Source organism: Zootermopsis nevadensis, unplaced genomic scaffold (genome assembly GCF_977971745.1).
Source record: "Zootermopsis nevadensis isolate Lab colony 2312 unplaced genomic scaffold, Znev_1.0 Znev_ptg000022l, whole genome shotgun sequence".
Classification (NCBI taxonomy): domain Eukaryota; kingdom Metazoa; phylum Arthropoda; class Insecta; order Blattodea; family Termopsidae; genus Zootermopsis; species Zootermopsis nevadensis.
Genome location: NW_028259154.1, coordinates 2841262 through 2860261, shown reverse-complemented (window position 1 = coordinate 2860261; position 19000 = coordinate 2841262). Strand labels below are relative to the sequence as shown.

Sequence of the window (19000 nt, the reverse complement as noted above, 5' to 3'; positions counted from 1 at the left end):
AGTGAGTGGTAGCAAGCATTACCTGAATTTCATCTGCTCGTAATTTCCTCATGAATGAAATTCTGATTTGTTACTGTAGCTCCCAAATATCTGAAGTTTGCCACATTTTCAAAGGATCCATCAGCTCTCTTTATACTATGATATTGCAGTCTGGTGTACACTTAGTTTTCTTTGTGTTTACTTCTAGACCAATGTCCTTACTAGCATCAACCAGAGCTTCTGTAATTTTCTTTATGTCCCATTCACTTTCAGTCCCACCTCGTTTTCTTCGACCTTCCTAATTGCATATTCTAAAGCAAAGTTGAAGAGCAATGGCAATAAAGCATGTCTTTGTTTTAGACCATTTTTAATAGGAAACGTGTCAGACGAATTTTTACATGTATGGACTTTACTGTATAGTTTCGTTTAAACACAATTTAATAACTTATATCTTAATTGCGTCATGCTTGTGTTCTTCAATACAATAATTTTATTCACCGTCTTTACACAAGCTTATAGATTGTTAAAATCACATAAAATTATAACATTTCAACATTTGATATTGTTACATTTTAAAATGACGACATGTTTCGATGTTCATTCCATCATCGTCAGGTCTATCAATTAAAATTAAAAACTGTTGCACTTGCTGCCCTGCGTATACTGATTTGTTCTACCCGTTAGATTTTATTTGTTTAACCTCCAGGCTTCTTCCATTTACTTTTGAAGACTGCGCCTGGATGTCTTAAATCTGCAAAATCAATTTTAATTTTCATATCCTGATCCTGGCTACTGACGATATATTGAGTAATTCTTTAAAATTATTCCATTTCCTATGTCAGTAGCCAGGATCAGGATATGAAAATTAAAATTGATTTTGCAGATTTAAGACATCCAGGCGCAGTCTTCAAAAGTAAATGGAAGAAGCCTGGAGGTTAAACAAATAAAATCTAACAGGTAGAACAAATCAGTATACGCAGGGCAGCAAGTGCAACAGTTTTTAATTTTAATTGATAGACCTGACGATGATGGAATGAACATCGAAACATGTCGTCATTTTAAAATGTAACAATATCAAATGTTGAAATGTTATAATTTTATGTGATTTTAACAATCTATAAGCTTGTGTAAAGACGGTGAATAAAATTATTGTAAAAATTTAATAAGCCCAACTAGTTTCACGGGTACGCCAAACTCATTGAGAATACCGCAGAATTCTTCCATCCTAACCGAACAATTTCTTGAAGTCTATGAATAGCTGATGTACTGCAATGCTGAAATCACATATTATAAACTGACACTGCATATGAAAAGCAGTATAAGACTAATGAACACTGTAATTCCAAAACGCTGAACCACTGTCTGCCGGTCCAGTTATGCATATGTTTTCCTAGACAGTTTGAAAAATTCCATCTCTCTTCAAATCTCTTAGCAATGGCCTTGAACTCTTACTTGGTTGTTAGGAACTGAAACAGAGGAAAAGCTTCAGTTAATTATATATATTTAGTTATAAAATAATAATGGTATTATCTACTTCATGTTAATTTTTGCTGAACACCTTGAGAGTGAATCAGCAGTGGATTCACTGCATAAACACCCACTGCCCCTTGGCCATTTCCCAAAGGAGTGAAAATTACCTAAGTCATCACTGAGTGCTGCATCATTACCCACGGCCTCAACTGCATTCTCTGAAGGAGAGACAAAATGCCTAAGGGAAACAATCTAACCCCCCCCCCCCCAACAGTATTTTGACAATGTGTTCAACTTGACGTCAAAGAAGGTGAGTTTGGTGGCACTGGCAGAAACATCGCAAACAAGCTAGAAAATTTCAAATAAGTCCAATGTAATTACTGAATAATTGCTGATGGATAATTTGTTTTGATATTGTTGTATAAACTGATTACTAAAGTATTTCACATAAACCATACCTAACCATTTCAAAGCTTAGAAAATGTTGGCAGAGGACTCTTGGTGGCTTGTGCTACAGTGGCATTCATGAAGTCCTCGCTTTGAAGCATGGCCATGTTCCAGAAACGCTGTAATTAAATTAAACACCAGAATCAGAAATTAAGCTGAAAGTGCAGTAAAGTGTTCTCAGCCAATCAACCATTTCAGTACACAATAGAACTGAAGTTTCAGTCTGTCATCATCAGACACACAAACTGGCCGTGTTATCAAAAGTATGCCCCTTTTAGAAATGGTAAGTTTTTGTTGTTGTGGGGATAAGAACAGCATTACACATATGTAAAATGTAATAATAAATGACTGTACCTTCAAATGTGAAATTAACTAAAAACCATTAACTTTACAGAACAAGATTCAGAGAACTAGAAGTTTGTGCAACAGGAGTTTAGGTTTTATGCACTGTGACTGGAATTCTCTGTTGTTTCATGAGTCTACAACGCATTCACTCTTTTCCTCATGTTTAATGCAAGCAAGTACAGAGTTATGTGTCACAGAAACAGTTCACCAGATGAGATACTGTCAATTTGTTTGGCACAGGGGAATCAGGAAATTTATCTTTGAACTCATTTTGGCAAGTGAAGGAAGAATAAGATACTACGTAAGTTTAGACAATGAAGACTCGCTGCATCCTTGAATTTTAATTCTTTAAAGACAAATGTCAGTCTGGCACAAGCAGGTTTAACATGGCATGACCTGTGTAGGCTCTTGTATAGTCACATTATGAGTGTATTAATCCAACTGAACTGCATTAAAAAATGATCATCAATAAATATTTTAATATGGTTGCATGACTTCTAGATCATTCAGTATTTAAAAAATATAGATCCAAAAACAGTCTTTCCAGCTTTACTGCAGAAACACAACTCACGATAAGAATAAAATTGCACAGACTGAAAAGTGTAAAGTTTAAAGATTTCTTTTACAAATGGTGATTTACTTCATTCATATTTAGGCAGTAACACCATTGCTACTGAAAAATAGCTTACAAACTCAGTCTTAGTAATTTGAGAAGTGAATGGAGACAAACTGTAACTGACTCTAAATATTATACATCATTCTACATATTATACGAACACAGGAACTTTTGTCCAAAAAATAATAAAGTTCACTACATCGGCTAACACATTCCTAATAGTCTTACCAATCACTAACCTTACATATTCACTTCCAAATATTGTCAATATTCAGAATGGAAACCATACATTGAAACAGAAGACTGCTCATCCATGCTCTACTATGTACATATACTTCTACATAGCGCAGCAAAACAGATTTTTATGTATTCTCACACAACAGTGGTCACCTGAAATTGCATAATTCTGATACTTTCATAAGTCTGATTGCAAAACTCTTATTTTTCTTGGCATAAAGGTGATGCTAAACTTTTGAATGAGTATTCACTCATAATTTCTGTTTCCTTACAGAATTTAATAAATTGATGAGATTTTTAGGTTTTCAAGGTAGTAAATGAATAACTGTTTAGCAAGTTATTAATTGAGTGTTCTGTCAACTCCTGAAATGGTTTCTTTAGCTACATTCAGTTATTCATTGATCCACAATTAAACAAGATTATTAGCAGTGGCTTTCATGAATCACTAAGTAGGGCTCCTTGTGCCACTAGTCTGAGCCTCATCTGTGACGACATGAGAACAGAAATCAGTCCTACCTAATAAAACCTGAGCTAGACCTAATCCAAAGCTGCCAACCTATCAAACCCTGAGATATCAAGAACTTCTGATGAGACCAATGTGAAGCCAGTGGTTCTGGATCATCACTGGTTTGTATCCACCGCCAGCAATTTGATAGCACAAGAAAACTTCAAACCAGCCAGTGGACTAGAATTATTTAAGTATGGTGCCCCACTGACCTCAATGATTTTTCCCCCCCCCATGAGACCCTCCTGTAAATCTGTGGACAGAACTGATATTCACATTCTGAGGTGACAGACCCCGACTGTAAGGCTAGATGCTGCTACCTTCATTGTTCTTGCTGCTGAGGTTGCAAGAGTTGTGATTCGTTTCTTAAAATTACTCTTCTTCACCCAATGAATAAGTTTCACTGTCACATTCCAGAAATATTCCACTTTCTTCAGGACAAGTTTCCTTGATCAAAGCCATGACTGAAAACGGGTAACTATTCTGTGAGAAGCCACCCACATCTGCTTACATTGTTACCAAATGTAGTGTTCCTAAGTGCACCAATTATAACTGAGCCCTAAAAGCTTACATTACACATCACTGAAGTGTTAAAATTAAACATGGATAAATATGGTGTGAACAGGCTGAAAGGATTTAGATGACTCAAGATATGGCCTAGCAGTGTGCTTTTGTGAACATGGTTATGAACCTGTTGTTCCATAAAATGAGAGGATTTCTTGGTCACCTAAGTAACCACCAGCTTTTAAGAAAGACTTCTTATTGCTTTATGTACTTACTATATGATCAAGACCCTCCTGAATAGCGTGATCCCTCGAATACACAATATTCCTTTTTGTTACTTGAACTGCAACTGGACTTTTAGCTGCGATATCAGCGGCCATTTCTATTGCTCCTTTCAGCATACTAGAATAAAATTATATGGTCTGTGTTTTTAAACAAGTATGATGGAATGAGGCAAGGAATTTCCTCTCTCCAACTTTACTTAATGTCATGATGGATAAAACTGTTAATAAGGTCAGAGGAGAGAGCAGAAGACATTAATATGCATATAACTGCTGATTTATCATTTACGATAGCTATATGAAGTTCGCTTAACCAGCATCAGCCTCCAGAGTAAATATTCTGAGTAGTTATTATGCAATGCATTGGTTCTCCATAATTCATCTACGAATTTTCCTACATTAACTCAGAATCAGTATACAGTTACTCTATTAATGGTCCTCAATGGCACAGCCGCTACAAATTGCTTTACCATTTTGAGTAGCTAGGAGAGCAGGTTTCTCTCTACAAAATAAATTGGATGGCAGGAGTAGCCAGAAAGCTTCCCAGGTGCAAATATAAACAGACTATTTTATCAGGAAATCATGATTAAATGGGCAGATGTATCACACCAGGAAATGGAAAATGTTACAAAACAAACATTTCTATTACCTGTCTTTGTCATCATACACTTTACTGACAAAACCACACTCCTTGGCTTCGGAAGCTAACATTTTCCTCGCTGTAAACACCAATTCACGAACAAGGCTTTCACTGCCAATTATGCGAGGCAACCTCTGCAATGTTCCCACATCTGCTGCCATTCCTGTACAAAAAGACAAAAGTAATTACACACACCATACAGTACTGTCACCTTCCAAACAAGCAAAAAAATCAACAATATATTTAACAAGTGTAATTCCACCAGCCATTCATCACAGATTTTTATATTAGTCTTCTTCAGCCACAGGCAATTCAGTGTTATTCATCTATCATCAGTGCATGTATGTCGCACGGCTGAAATGTACTGGAATGGAACAGCAAGCAGCTCCGTCTCTCTACACAGTATGTTATTCCTTAGAAACTTACACAGCCACAGATGCCATTACCTTCCATAATACATCACAAGATCCACTCTCATTCCTATACACTTCAAGCACCATTGAATATGCATGACCTCGGAAAGTACAATAACTTCTAATTATATTTAATAACGGTTTACCTCATGGCAATGCCAATGCCTTAAATTACAGGATGATTAATGATTGATGAATTATAATGGAGGTAAGAAGAAGCAGTTGATACCTAATTTTAGGTACTACAAGGCAATGGCTGAATGTTTGTGGGCTTACAGACACATCACCTTCTAAGTCCATCTGCACTTGCCTAACATTTAAGTGAAGAAACAGCAATGTCACAACACCTAGCAAACTTTATCTGCATGCAAAGGTACAGAGGCTTGTCCATGGGACTGCAATTAAAACAGCTGTTATTTTACTAATTCCATAAAGCAAGTCCTCTCTTAGAAGCCAACAATTGCTCAGCAACTCATGAAATTCCCAACATTTTGTGGAACCCGAAGGTTTGAAAGTGGTTCCTCTGGAGAAGCACGACATACACCAAGACAATTATTCTTTCAGAAATTGCAAGAGTTCTTTATCCACTGGGATAACCATCCCAGGCAACTATCAGGGCAAAGATTTTGATACAGAATATTTGGAAGATGGAACCATGATAGGACAAAGGCCTTCCAATGGACATCCCTCAAATGTGGAAAAAGTACTGTTAAGAGCTCCAACTACTGGCAGACATTAACATCACTGCATCTAAGGCAGCACAATACAAAATGGTTGTATTCTGTGATGGGTCACAGGCTACCTAATTAGTGGCAGTTTATATGATGACAGTTTTGACAGACATCATCATCATCATTGGTAAAATGAAAGTGGCATCTCTCAAGCCGCTATCCTTACCTAGCCCAGAATTATGCAGTGCAGTAGTCTTGGATCGGCTGATTAACTGGTACAAAGTTCACTGAGCATGAATATTCAAGAAGCCACCGTGGAACAACTCCACAGTGGTACTGGCAAGTCTGGCAGCACCAACCTACAAGTGGAGAACCTTGGTGGCAAATCTTGTGGCTGAAGTACAAGAAGTTACTCCAAGAAACTGATGGCATCACACGAATGGTAAAGAAAATCCAGCTGATTGAGCTTCGCAAGGCATCTCACCTCATTCTTTGGCTAACCATATGCTATGGTGGGAGGGGCAGAAATGGCTCAGACTGAAGCAGCGGTCTTCCTGTCATTAAGGCCCTTAATTAAAACCAAGAAGAAGTTATGATACAGCAGAAAACTGAGCCTTGTGTTCAGATGGGCAAGTCTTTGTTGGATAATTATTTGTCACGGTTGCAGAAACAGCCTGGTGCAGGAGATTCATCACAAATTGCAGATTGGTGCATCGAGATTGGATTAAGGGACCCCTGAAGATCGAGAAACTGTATAAGCATTGCAACATTAAATAATACTGGTACAGGAACATTCTTGGAAGAGACATTGTGTTTCAGCAAGGAGACAGAAGTGTCCAACTACAGTAAGCTTCGCTATCTCAGTCCATTCCTGGACAATTAATGCATCCTCAGGGTAGGGAGCAGGCTGAAATACACACCATTTTAACAAGACAGGGAACACCCCACATTCTTGCCAAAAAACACAGGTTAATGGAATTGATTTTGGTCCAACAGCACCTGAATGGACTACATGTTGGTCCACAGTTAATGCTGTGTACACTTGAACAACTCAAGTCATAAATATTTTTGTTCCATTAGGCATAGCTCAGTCAGTATAGTGACTGGCTACGGACTGGATGACCGGGGTTCAATTGCCAACTGGGGCAGAGGATTTTTCCTCTAGCCCCTGCGTTTAGACCAGTTCTGGGCCCACCCAGCCTCATATACAATGGGTACCGGGGTCCTTTCCCAGGGATAAAGCATGGCCAGGGAGTGATACTTACCACTCACCCCATCTAGTGCCAAGGTCAAGAATGAGTAGGAGCTATACCTCCCCCCCTCAAGTGCCTACATGGCATATACTGGGACAGCTTTACTTTTTTCTTAAGGAAAACACTGAAGAAAACAATGTAACCAGATGAGCACAAGGAAACTTGTGGAAGTTCCTGAGGAACATCTTGAAATGAAGGTAGCCCACTCTTGTGAATTATGCCTACTGCAGTACAGAACATTCCATGGTAAGACATGTGGGTGCCTAGAGGAAAGTAGCACTGCAAGCGAAAAGCATTCAGTACTGTAACTCTGTCTACCCTGTATGGACAAAACCAGAGTTGTCTGCAATGGCCACAATACAATATTTTCTGCCATAAATGTATAGAAATGGACTGCCAAATTTGTACTCAATACTAACATGTATTTTTCTAACTAGAAGCAAATCCTTCAAATATGGCTGTTGTTGCTGGTTTCACTTACCTATATCAACCTCCTTCACCTGGAACCAAGCATCACTAGTGCAATATCTAATATCAGCTGCTGTTATTAAATCTAGTGCACCTCCAATACATGCATTATGAACTGCACTTATTACTGGTTTCGGGCACTAAAAAAACAGATAAAACTGAAGTAAAAAAGAAGTTCAGAAATACATGCATAACAATTCCGGTGCATTTGTATGAATCTGATCTCCAACCTTACAAAATGGTGCCCATGACCTTTGACCCTAGCACCACAGTATCTACGCCCCTATCAGTAGCTCAAAAAGTCTGATTGTTTTCTTCTGATTAAAGCAGAATTTGTTAATAAAGATTCATAATACAAGGATTTCACAGCAGTAGCACTTGACAAAGGAGAACTAATTTAATTACTTTTATTTCCTGAACCACGGAAACACTATTCAGAATCACGTCAATAAAGTAACAACTGGCATGTTAAGAGAGGAAATCAAAACATCAAAGTAAAATATTAACAGAATCAGTATCATAATTTGGTTTGAACCTTCATCAAATAAACCTCTTAAGTGCCATGCACAAGTACTGAAAGGGACTGTGAGAAATGCTACAAAATTATTAAAACTACAGCCTTAGATAATCACAGCTGCATGCTCTTTACATCCATATGGCCATTAAACATTCAATTTGTCATGTTATCCTAAACCACAGAGGATATTTAAAAGATGTGTATTGAACCAATCAACACACAGAAGATGTAAGAGAAGTCATTCACTTTGAAGAGCACAATACATGTAGCACGTGAGGCAGAATCTGTTTAGGTTTGGGGAACATATTGAAACCAACGAGTAACATTTTAGGCACATTCTTTAATATGGGTAAATAAATTTCACTTCACAGTACTGTTCCATACTCCCTATCACCAAACATGACCAACTATAACTCACTCTATGGTACTGGATATTCTTTGGAAAGTCAATTGTATACCAGGCTTGTCAAAGAATAGCCAACTTTCTTTATAGGACCTGAAGGTTCATCACCATGTTCACAAAAGCCCATCACCAAAATCTGAGTTAGCTGAATCAGTTCACTCCAGCAATTCCTGTCTCATTAAGGTCCATCTTAAATTTATCCTCTCATCTATGCCTAGGTCTTCCCAGTCGTCTCCTCCCATCAGGCCTCCCAAGTAACACCTTGTAAATACCCCTCCCCTGCCCCATGCTTGCCACATATCTCATCCACCTCATCTTCCACAATTTAATCACCCTAACAGTAACAGGTGAAAAGTACAGGCCCTGAAGCTCATCATTATGCAATTTCCTCTAAGATCTGTCTTACTCACTTTTAGGTACAAATATCGTCCTCAAACCTACATTCTCAAAAACCCTCAATCTATGTTCCTCCCTCAAACTGAGAGGCCCCAAGTTTCACACCAAATGAGCAGCAGTTACTTCATATATAATAAGAATAGTAAATAACACATTTTTACTTCTTAATGTTCCTTACTGCATCTGAGGAATTTCTTGAAGAATAAAAGTATAACATTCTGCTTCACATTTTCTAAGTCATGTAATGATAAATTTAATTTAAACTTTGTACAGAAAATAATAATTATAGATACAATTAAAAATAACACAAAATTAATCACAGCATGCGGAATATTTTTCATAATTTTCAGTAACCCACTGGCTACGGACTGCATGACCAGGGTTCAATCCCCGACAGGGGCAGAGGGTTTTTCCTCTAGCCCCTGCATCCAGACTGGCTCTGAGGATTCGTCCCTGGTCCGTTTCATACCACACATACCATGCAACAGGAAATCTATTTAAATCCTATGCAGAATAGTGACACACTTGCTACAAGACGAACACCGCAATGATGAAGAGCATATCAACTCCAAGGGATGTGTTCCTTAAAATTTACTTGTTGACCAAAAATTCACTGAATATTGACAAAGCTAAGCATTACTATACTTACATGTGTTACACCATAAGCAAACATTACCTTTTCAAGAGATGTCATTGAATCTTGATATAATTTAATAGTGTCATGTAAAATTTTGCAGCGTCTTGCTACATCTTCGGTTTCACTCAATCTTGCGCCGATCTGGGCCGCATCAGCAAAGTCAATGCCTAAATTGCGACATAATAATATGTGTTAATAGCTTGCTTCAGGGCGACGATGGAGGCAGCAAGGACCTCTGAAACGTCGGTAAACCTCTACCAGACTACACGGCGCAACAACCCACAAGACAGCAGCTATCTTCAGACTCACTGCCATGAAAACCTCACTTCCTGTCTCAACTTGCATGAAAGTATAAAATAACAGCACAAAATCAACCACAATAAACTACTGCCCTTAAATCACAAGCTATAAAGGCATGTAATTTCACATAAATATTAGACTCACCAGCACTAAACACCTTTCCTGTGCCAGACAGTACGATAACTCGGCAATCTGGATCATTTCCAAGCTCTGAGAAACACTTTCCAATTTCCCTATAAGCATTAAAATATCATGGTAAGAACTGTACAATTTCTGCACAGTTAAATTCTTAATTTTGCAGGGCACATAAAATATTTAGCGAATTTTATTGTAAGTCTTGTCAAAACAATTATTTAGTAGTTACTTTAAACAATCACCCTGCTTTTGAAAACTCATGTTTCCATGGTCTAGAAGCTTTTTAATTTCATCAGAATAAAATCTGGTTGGGTCTTAGGCCATTCCTGCATTGCTTCATTCCCACCGCCACCATCAACTTCATAATGTTTCCGTGTAGCCAAAAGGACAAACATCACAAGACACTGAGACAGGCTCGAACGATGAATATTGGAAGAATTCAAAGTGTATGTTGTTGAAGGTCTCAACTGTGTGAGGAGCTGCAAGAACATAAGCATTATCTTGGAACGGAAGAACACCTCTGGAAAGCAGCTGATGCAGTTTTGATAGAACTAAAATGCACACTTCAATCCGTTACACTGCATCTAACATTAGGCATTGCTCTTCCTATGATCTGAAATTTAACCAGATAAGACTGGTGGAATCACAAAAAACATCAATCTTTCTGCTAAAGACTGGAAATCTAATTTGTTGGCAACCGGACAGGTAGTACATTTTCAATGTATTTTCCAAATTGTTCTACCAATTTGTAAATGCTCCTCTCGTTTATACAATTACTGCCATACTGAATACTTATTCCTCCATAAAGTCACTATCGTGCATACCCTCTAACCACACACACACATCACAGGTCACTGTTATTCTACTTGTAACGAAGTGAGAAAATTAGAACAACACTAAAAAAACTGTCATTTTACAGACCACCTTACACTAATCAGGCAGTTAAATCAAAGTTGTTATTATTGGTAAGACCAAAAATCACAGCAGAGTGGTTAAAAAATATCAACCCTTGGACCAACTGGCCTGTTTGAGGTTTTTCATGGGTTTCCTCAGTCTGTCAAGGCAAATTCCAGTATGTTACCTTAAACTGGTCCACAACAGCTTCTTTCCATGTCTTTCCCAATTAATTATTCATTAATCAATACATAATTCAATGGCATTTAATATGACCTAGTGACAGTGAAATTAAATAAACCATAAACAAAAGAAATAAAAGACTGGAAAAGGTTGGTAAGGTACGAAGTAGGGAGACAGAAGAAAAACATGAAGATCTTAGGGAAGGAGTATGAGTGGGAGGTGGATAACATTGGCTTTGATATGAGGCGCGTCCACAAAGTAAGTTTCCCACTCATCCCACAGCTAGCAAACCTTATATTGCGCGAAGCGACTGTGCGTACGTGATAGAGAAATGACGTAGCATGGCGGATGCACTAACGGCACTTCCTGCGTTCTCACAGTAGCATCGTTGCAGCTGTTGAAGATGGAGGTTCTTATTCCAGCTCCCGCCGACTGTGAAGTGCGGTCAGTGATAACGCTAGGCCGCACACGGCTCGACGGACAGCAAGTCTCCTGCAGGAGTTCAGCTGGGAGGTGTTTAATCATCTACCCTACAGCCCGGACCTCGCTCCCAGTGATTTCCATCTTTTCCTACACCTCAAGAAATTCCTGTCCGGTCAGCGTCAGCGTTTTGAGAATGACAGAGAGGCGGAGATGGTTGTCACACAGTGGTTCCAATCCCAGGCGGCAGACTTCTACGACGCAGGTATTCAAAAGTTGGTCCCACGGTATGACAAATGTCTCAATTCCGGTGGCGAATATGTTGAAAAATAGCTGGACACTTGCTGTATCTGTTGCAATAAATATTTCCATGAAATTGTGTTTTGTTTCTGTAAACGGCCCCAGGGAAACTTACTTTGTGGACGAGCCTCGTATTAATGATGTGGAAACTTCATATTCAACTACCAGAAAATAAATTTTCATTAGCAACATCCAACTAAATCTGCTAGCGTTCCTTTTGTCTTCAGTAGTGAATGTATTGAAGTCATCAAGTTCCACCAAAACAAAATATGAAAAAGCACAAGGGCAACACCACCAATTTTACAGTAAAATTCTGTCCTGACTTGGTCAAACTTGTACATTAAATAGACTCTGAATAAATGTCAGCTAGTAAAAAAATGTACTGAACAAAAAAAATTAACTTTTCATCTAGGCATCACGGAGTTTTCCTCCGGGGGCTTCCCCAGTTTCTCCGTGGCATCCCAACAATTACTCCATTCACACACAGAAGAAGGCAATGGCAAACCACTTCTGATCATCTCTGCCAAGAATGTATATATGTATGAGCAGGTCCCTGACAACCTGAAGAGGTTGGAAGGATCCTGTTCATAATATATGGACCTGTCGTCAGACAGAACACTACAAATAAAAAAAAAATAAACACACATTAAGTTTATACGGGATACAAAGAAAGCAAATCTTTTACCACAGAAATGGATAATGAAGATTTTACTGCACATTATAAACAAACTGTTGTTTCGCGTGGGTATGAATCTTGGTCTCTAACCTTGACCCTTTGAAACTAGAGTACATCTAAATAACATGTAAACATTCACTCCCTACCTCAAAGAAAAAATAACAGGTCGCCATTACAAACATCAAACGTCTACTCTGAGAAAGATACAAAACCCATAAACATACTCTGTGAATATTACAGCAGGTGGTACACTGGGCTTCAAATAGTTAAGAGAAGAACACAGAGTGAGAGTGTTTTAGAACAGGTTAATGAAGAGAATGTTAAAACCAAGAGGTATGAACTAACAAGAGCATTGAGATGTCATAAACAGGAACTTCATAATTTGTACTCTTCCCCAAACATTATTACGATGATCAAAACAATGAAGATGGGTGTGATATGTAGCATGTATGAGAGAAGTGTATTTAAACATTAGGTTTGAAAATCTGAAGGGAACAGACCGCATGAGAGAGCTATGCAGAAATGGGAAGATAATATTAATACACATTTTAAGGGGACACATGATTTGAGGACGTGGACTGAATTCATCTGGCTCATTGGACTTTTGTGGACACAATAATGAACACCCTGGTTCTATTAAAGTGGGCAATTTCTTGACTAGGTGAGCTCCTGGCACTATCTCAAGAAAGACTCTGCTTTATTGTTATATAAACATACATATACATGTTTACTTACAGCCACATAGTGTTATTCATTGCATTTAATTTCTTGGGTCTGTTGAGTTCAACATGGTAAACAAATGGATTTGGCACAGTTATATTTAATGTTTTGAACTGTGTCCTTGGTTCTTCTGCAGCTGTAGTTAGCATGGCTATTTGAATCAGATTTTGATTCTCTGAAAATGTAAACACAGAATACATTGTGAATTTTCCTGAATTGCAAGCGGGCCATTTCACTCCATATGGCTTACGTATTATAATATTCAATTGCATTATAAGATAATTAATGAGAAGTAAATAAAAGCTTTCTGTTAACATAAGTTCTGTGACCTATGCCAGACCTCTTGCCGATCCTGCCATTTGTATCAGCATCATGTGTTCTGTACTTTGCACTACTTTGAACTTCAGAGAATTATGCACACAAAAAACTCCTTACAGCTACAGCTGTACTTGCTATGTTGTCTTTCCAGCACATTGCTGTGATTCTGCTATGATTTCTACTTGTATTGCCCATTTTCTCTCTTTTGAGGGCCCTAGAGTCAAAATTTTTGGCATTCCTTCTGTAATGCCAAACAGCATCACAATAAACAATTTTCCTGTTTCAAAGAAATAAAAGTTTTCAATGCATCTATTCTCTATAGACGGCACAAGAAGAGCTACTGGTGCATGATGAACAGTACCAGTCATCTTTGTTATCTAAAGAAATTATTCAAGATATATTTCTTTTTATATTATAATATTATGCTGCTAATACAACCATCCCCGCACCCCTCTGTGCCACCAACAGAAAAAAGCAGCAGTAGGATTGTCTGTGGAAGCTGAGAAGTGTATGCACTTAAATTCATAATACTTCCAAGATGTACTACCACTGATGGCCGCTACTTGTGAAAGGCTGCTAGTTGCTTGCAGGATGTAATACTGACTGCAGTACAGATTTTACTCCTCGAATAAAAATGTGGCCAGAAACTACACAAGGAAGACTTTGGAGTATTCAATGGAATAGGAATCCTTGGTATCAGGTGCTGCATAATGAGCCTATTCAACACTGGGTCTTATAAACATGCATAATGCTAATTCTGCTTTTGATGTATCATCCACAAGCTATTATGATCATTTCTCTTTTGAATCAGATAAAACATGTTCCAAACAGTTCACTCCTCATTTACAAACTTCTCTCCTGAATCCTGGTCTAGATACAGTCCTCATACTATACTCAAACAGTGACCTTTCAAGTTACCTGCTGTAACCACTCATCAATCCCTTTATTGGTTTATGTTAATTCCGTACTTGTAATTAATCCAACTTTTATGTGCTAGGTCATAAGGCTTAGTATTATCCACTCATTGTCGTGCTTTTGTCGGACTGAACTTGGACCCACGCCAATAGGAGTTAATGTTACATTCCCTATTGGGGCAAAGTTTGAAATTTGATTGTCCAACCATAAATGTGTTTACGGTATAAGAGGGATTTTGCCGACTGTTGAGACACACAACACTTTTGTGAGCTCGGGAGAGGTGGACGTACGTGCGGAGGTGGCAGTGATTTGTGAGAGGATTGTGGAATTTAATAAAGTAGTTGATTGGTTTGCTACGAACTGGCCGTAACAACAAATGAGACTGAGTCGTTACCTACCGACTAGCAGAGCTAAGCAAATACCCCTGAGAAATCCCAAACACCCAACATATCCCACCAGCTACACACGGTCCGGGATGGGCTACAGTGTGTGACCAGCCACATCATAGTGGACGCTGTGATCTACCGGTCCATGGAAACAATCAGTTACACTGCTATTTATTTATTTGTTTATTTATAGATAATATAAATGAGAAAACTGATGCAAATATACAACAGACATCTGACCATAACAGTAGACCACACATCAATGGCAAATGTATGGTGAAATGAACCACTTAATCAGAGGAGGCACATACTAGAATGCAAATAAATAACACCAACCCTTCCAGAAATTGTTGTTCTAGCAAAACCCAAAATTGCACAAGAAAATTACTAAAAGAACTTTTTAATTAAATAAAATCCCTACATAAAGCACACAAACATGTCTTTGCAACTGCAATGTAAAAATGAAGTTATATCAACCTAAAAAAAACACATTATATAACAATATTTCATTATCATTTATCAGTGTGAAATCAGTAGTACAATAGTGCCCTTTCAAATCAAGTTATTGAAACACTTTACAGCCTTGTGTTCAATATTTATTTGAAAGTTACAGAGTATAGCCAGAAATAAGAAGTTAATTCCCACTTACAAATCTTAGCTGTCAATTGTTAAGGGCAGTTACATAAAGGAAGGAAAGGGGGTCTTTTAACAAGGAAATTTTTGAAGGTTATATGGTCATCCTTCTGGAGTACACACACTGACATTGTCTTCATTGATTAGAACCCAATATAACATTCACAAAGCCATGTTACATGATGTGATGCATGAAATGTCTTAAAGTCTACAGTGGGCACACTAGGGATACCAGTGCTGCATCTTTAAAGATATCCTGGGCCTTTAAAGTTTAAAGAATGTAATTCATTCCATTAATTGGTGGCATGCTGAAATATTTTTGTTAGTCTTTAAAACATAAAACCTTGAGGGCAAAAAACTGTTAGGTTCTTAGAGGTTTTGGCTGGTTTCTACTCCAAAGAAAAATATGTCATTCCCCACTTCCAAATCCCTGTGCATACATCATTTAGTGTGTGACCACATATTAATAAAACAATTCAAGTGACAACAGGTCTAACACTGTTCTCAATACTGCTCACGTTTTGTTGCTAATGCCATTCTTGTTACTCTCTTCATAAACAGTGAATACATTGCGAAGACCACCAATTAGACAATTATGTACAAGTCCTTGTGTTTCTCTTCTGTTGACTTCTGTACCAAGAAAAAGAAGAAGAAAATAACTTGGCTTAGTACACCTGTTCGTATGCAGTCACAGGAATGAATACCAAAGGATGGAAAGATTCTTCTACTATTAAATTACAGATAAGCAGAATTAGCATTCATTTCTTGTAAGATATACTTACTTCCCAAGGCAAATATTAATTCACCAGGAACACAAAATCGACACACTAACCTTTGGACCTTAAATTTATGGTTAAATAGACACTGGAATAGTTGAATCAGTACAGTGATCGTGCTACAAGCTGGACAACTGAGTTCAATACCTGACAAAGCAGAATTTTCTTTTTCGTTTTTAGGGTGTAATCCTAAGGATACTACGACGGTGATTATGATTAACATGGAAGATAATGCTGGATCTGGAAATTTCAAGATGACTTGCTTAATGACTGCTAAGGTGGGCCTCATGAGTAGTTATATTTTTCCGACTATTGCTACATTTGTCTTCCTTTACGTTTGACATTCAAATGCAGTACGAAGTTAACCCCACAAAAACTAATTGTGATTAGTACTTACAAATCAAAATAAATAACAACAGCAACTGTTAAACTGAACAAACACGCACTCCGTAACATTACACAACTATACAAAAACTATACTACTGGCACAGATAACACCAACATTCTGTTTACCACTGGCACGGGTAATAGCTCTAGAACGATAGGTCATGCATGCCTTATATAATTAACCTATACGTGTATAATTCCAACGCAGCACTGTGCGTCGGGCTGCCACTAAAGTATATTAAACAAGTAAACGCAATGGCGAGGTGTAAACAAACTAATTGAATTAGAACAATTATGTATACCAAGACATCTTCATTCATCGGATACACATTTTAGTATTCGTTGATTTCAGTAATGAAATTAAAACTTTAAATTCAAATAACTGAGTTTTTAACTCTAGATAGACACATTATACGTTCCTCGCATCTGAGAAAGAACATTTCTACTCACGTAAAATGTTTCGGGACTCATAAGACCAAGCCATTGTGGTAAAATTTGCCTTCGAAGTATCACTGAAAATAAATTAAATCTGTTCGCACATTCGGTTGTAAGTACATGTAAATTCAAAACTTGTTCAGCTACATGTATTTCTGTCCGATTGATTTACCCCGTTGAAGGAAGCAATAAGTTACTCTGAAGTGTCAGTCAGTGTTTACCGTACTTGTAAAACGTTCCAGAAGACAACCATCTTCATGTTTGTCACCATAAGAACCTGTAATCTCACAAAAAAAACTATAAATATAATTCTGTATAATTAACTGTGCAGTGGACATTTAAACTTGGCATACCATTGAGACAAATATTGGAGTATTTGGTGTTTAAAGGGTTACTGTCTGAGAACAGTATTATTCTACAAATAATATGCCACTGTTTAGTAGTAGTACATTTAAAATACATGTATACGTAGTTCCCTAGGCATACAGTATCAGCAAGCCACATAACTGGAAGCTCTCAATATGTGATACCAAAAATGCACGTCTTCATATATGCTCTTAATTTACAGGGTCTAACGCAAGGCTGCATAATATACTTAACAATACCCTCTCTTGTTAAGTGAGCATAATTTTATGTTTCTCACTTGTACATGTCCATGGACCCAACAACACTTCTGTTGTCTTACATACAAGAAATCATGCTGGAATAGGCATACTTAACCCAGTTCCAACAAATGTAACAGATGTTGGATGATACTAAAATACAGCATAGCACAAAGTGGTGAAGATCCAGTGAACAACATACTTCAATGTTTCCAGCATTTTTGACACATCATGTATAAACACACAAAACACAACGTGCTAGTTTTTATACAGTACTTAATACAAATAAAAATTATCATGTATTATATAATGGAACCAATTGTTACAGCCACATTCATTCAACTAACTGACCCGAAGGTATGTTAAAGTGGGGCATCTATCCAAAGCTTAGTCATCACACCATGTTCATATTTATGTTTTTAAAAGAGCCAAAAATACGTCACGTGCAAATATCCCACTTTCATTTTTTGCTGCAGGCCATCATGTTAGGCGACACCTCTCGTTACATCCATTGTGTCAATGGCAGGTACAATTTTTAATGGTTAAAATACTTATTTTCATTTCATTTTGGACTAGTCTTTGAGAATGCACTTTTATGCACCAAACCATGAATTAGAAGAAACAAATTAAAATACCTCTAATTAATATTACTAACAAGAAGGTCAAAGATTAATCACCTCATCAAAATTCCTGCCTCAGCCAGGAATCAAATCCCAGACATCCAACCCATGGGCATTCACTTTACCTTGGTAAAAGATAACCTGATAATGTATAAATTCTGTAATTGACATTTTTTATGTTTCACATCTTGGTAGCAGCAGTAACTAGAAACTTTCCTGAATTTCAAATTCAACAGCTGATCATAATGAATGAAACCCAGGGGAACCTCTCAAGTAACCCAGGGTCCACAGAACAGTTTGGGAATCGCTAGTCTACTAGAAGATTGCACTTTATATATATCTTCAAGCACTCTGTGTCAATGACATACGGTTATGTATTATCTAATATGTAAAAAATTATTCATTTCTAAGATCCAGTTTACAACTTTGGCAGGCTCACAGATAATCTTCATCACATCTAAATCTTTAATATGTTAAGAATGTAATAAAAGACATGATGCATATGAACAAGGTGTTTT

General features: G+C 37.5%; 1 protein-coding gene and 2 long non-coding RNA genes across 6 annotated transcripts in view; 2 read left to right on the top strand and 1 right to left on the bottom strand.

The window, feature by feature from the left end:
- Nucleotides 1-329: 329 nt before the first annotated feature.
- On the bottom strand, nucleotides 330-17398 carry LOC110834184 (delta(3,5)-Delta(2,4)-dienoyl-CoA isomerase, mitochondrial). Of its 4 annotated transcripts, none has more exons than XM_022073077.2 (10): nucleotides 16836-16991; nucleotides 16181-16292; nucleotides 13426-13585; nucleotides 10227-10315; nucleotides 9822-9949; nucleotides 7843-7969; nucleotides 5034-5187; nucleotides 4379-4505; nucleotides 1908-2015; nucleotides 330-1445 (listed from the first exon to the last, which is right to left on the bottom strand). In XM_022073077.2, exons 2-9 carry the CDS (start codon nucleotides 16230-16232, stop codon nucleotides 1917-1919), a joined length of 936 nt encoding a protein of 311 aa, XP_021928769.2. In that variant the 5' UTR covers nucleotides 16233-16292; nucleotides 16836-16991; the 3' UTR covers nucleotides 330-1445; nucleotides 1908-1916. The 4 variants fall into 4 exon arrangements, with proteins under 4 accessions (XP_021928769.2, XP_087209797.1, XP_021928770.2 ...); XM_087353671.1 differs by having other exon boundaries at nucleotides 1913-2015; XM_022073078.2 differs by lacking the exons at nucleotides 13426-13585; nucleotides 16836-16991 and adding an exon at nucleotides 17276-17398.
- LOC110834186 (uncharacterized) overlaps nucleotides 16355-19000 on the top strand; it is a 7069-nt gene continuing 4423 nt past the window's right edge. Inside the window, exon 1 of the long non-coding RNA XR_002544507.2 lies at nucleotides 16355-16716. This is a non-coding gene — a long non-coding RNA (uncharacterized LOC110834186). The remainder of the gene's footprint in view (nucleotides 16717-19000) is intronic.
- On the top strand, nucleotides 17231-18177 carry LOC110834187 (uncharacterized). Its single transcript, XR_002544508.2, has 2 exons — nucleotides 17231-17372; nucleotides 17829-18177. It is a non-coding gene; the product is annotated as an uncharacterized LOC110834187 (long non-coding RNA).

Excerpts from the sequence above, each read along its gene's own strand:
- LOC110834184 (XM_022073077.2), bottom strand. The coding sequence starts at position 16,232 with ATGTATTCACTGTTTATGAAGAGAGTAACAAGAATGGCATTAGCAACA. Across the intron at positions 9,950-10,226 it reads AGGAAAGGTGTTTAGTGCTG|GCATTGACTTTGCTGATGCG; the intron begins GTGAGTCTAATA and ends GTCGCAATTTAG. Across the intron at positions 4,506-5,033 it reads GTGTATGATGACAAAGACAG|TATGCTGAAAGGAGCAATAG; the intron begins GTAATAGAAATG and ends ATTTTATTCTAG.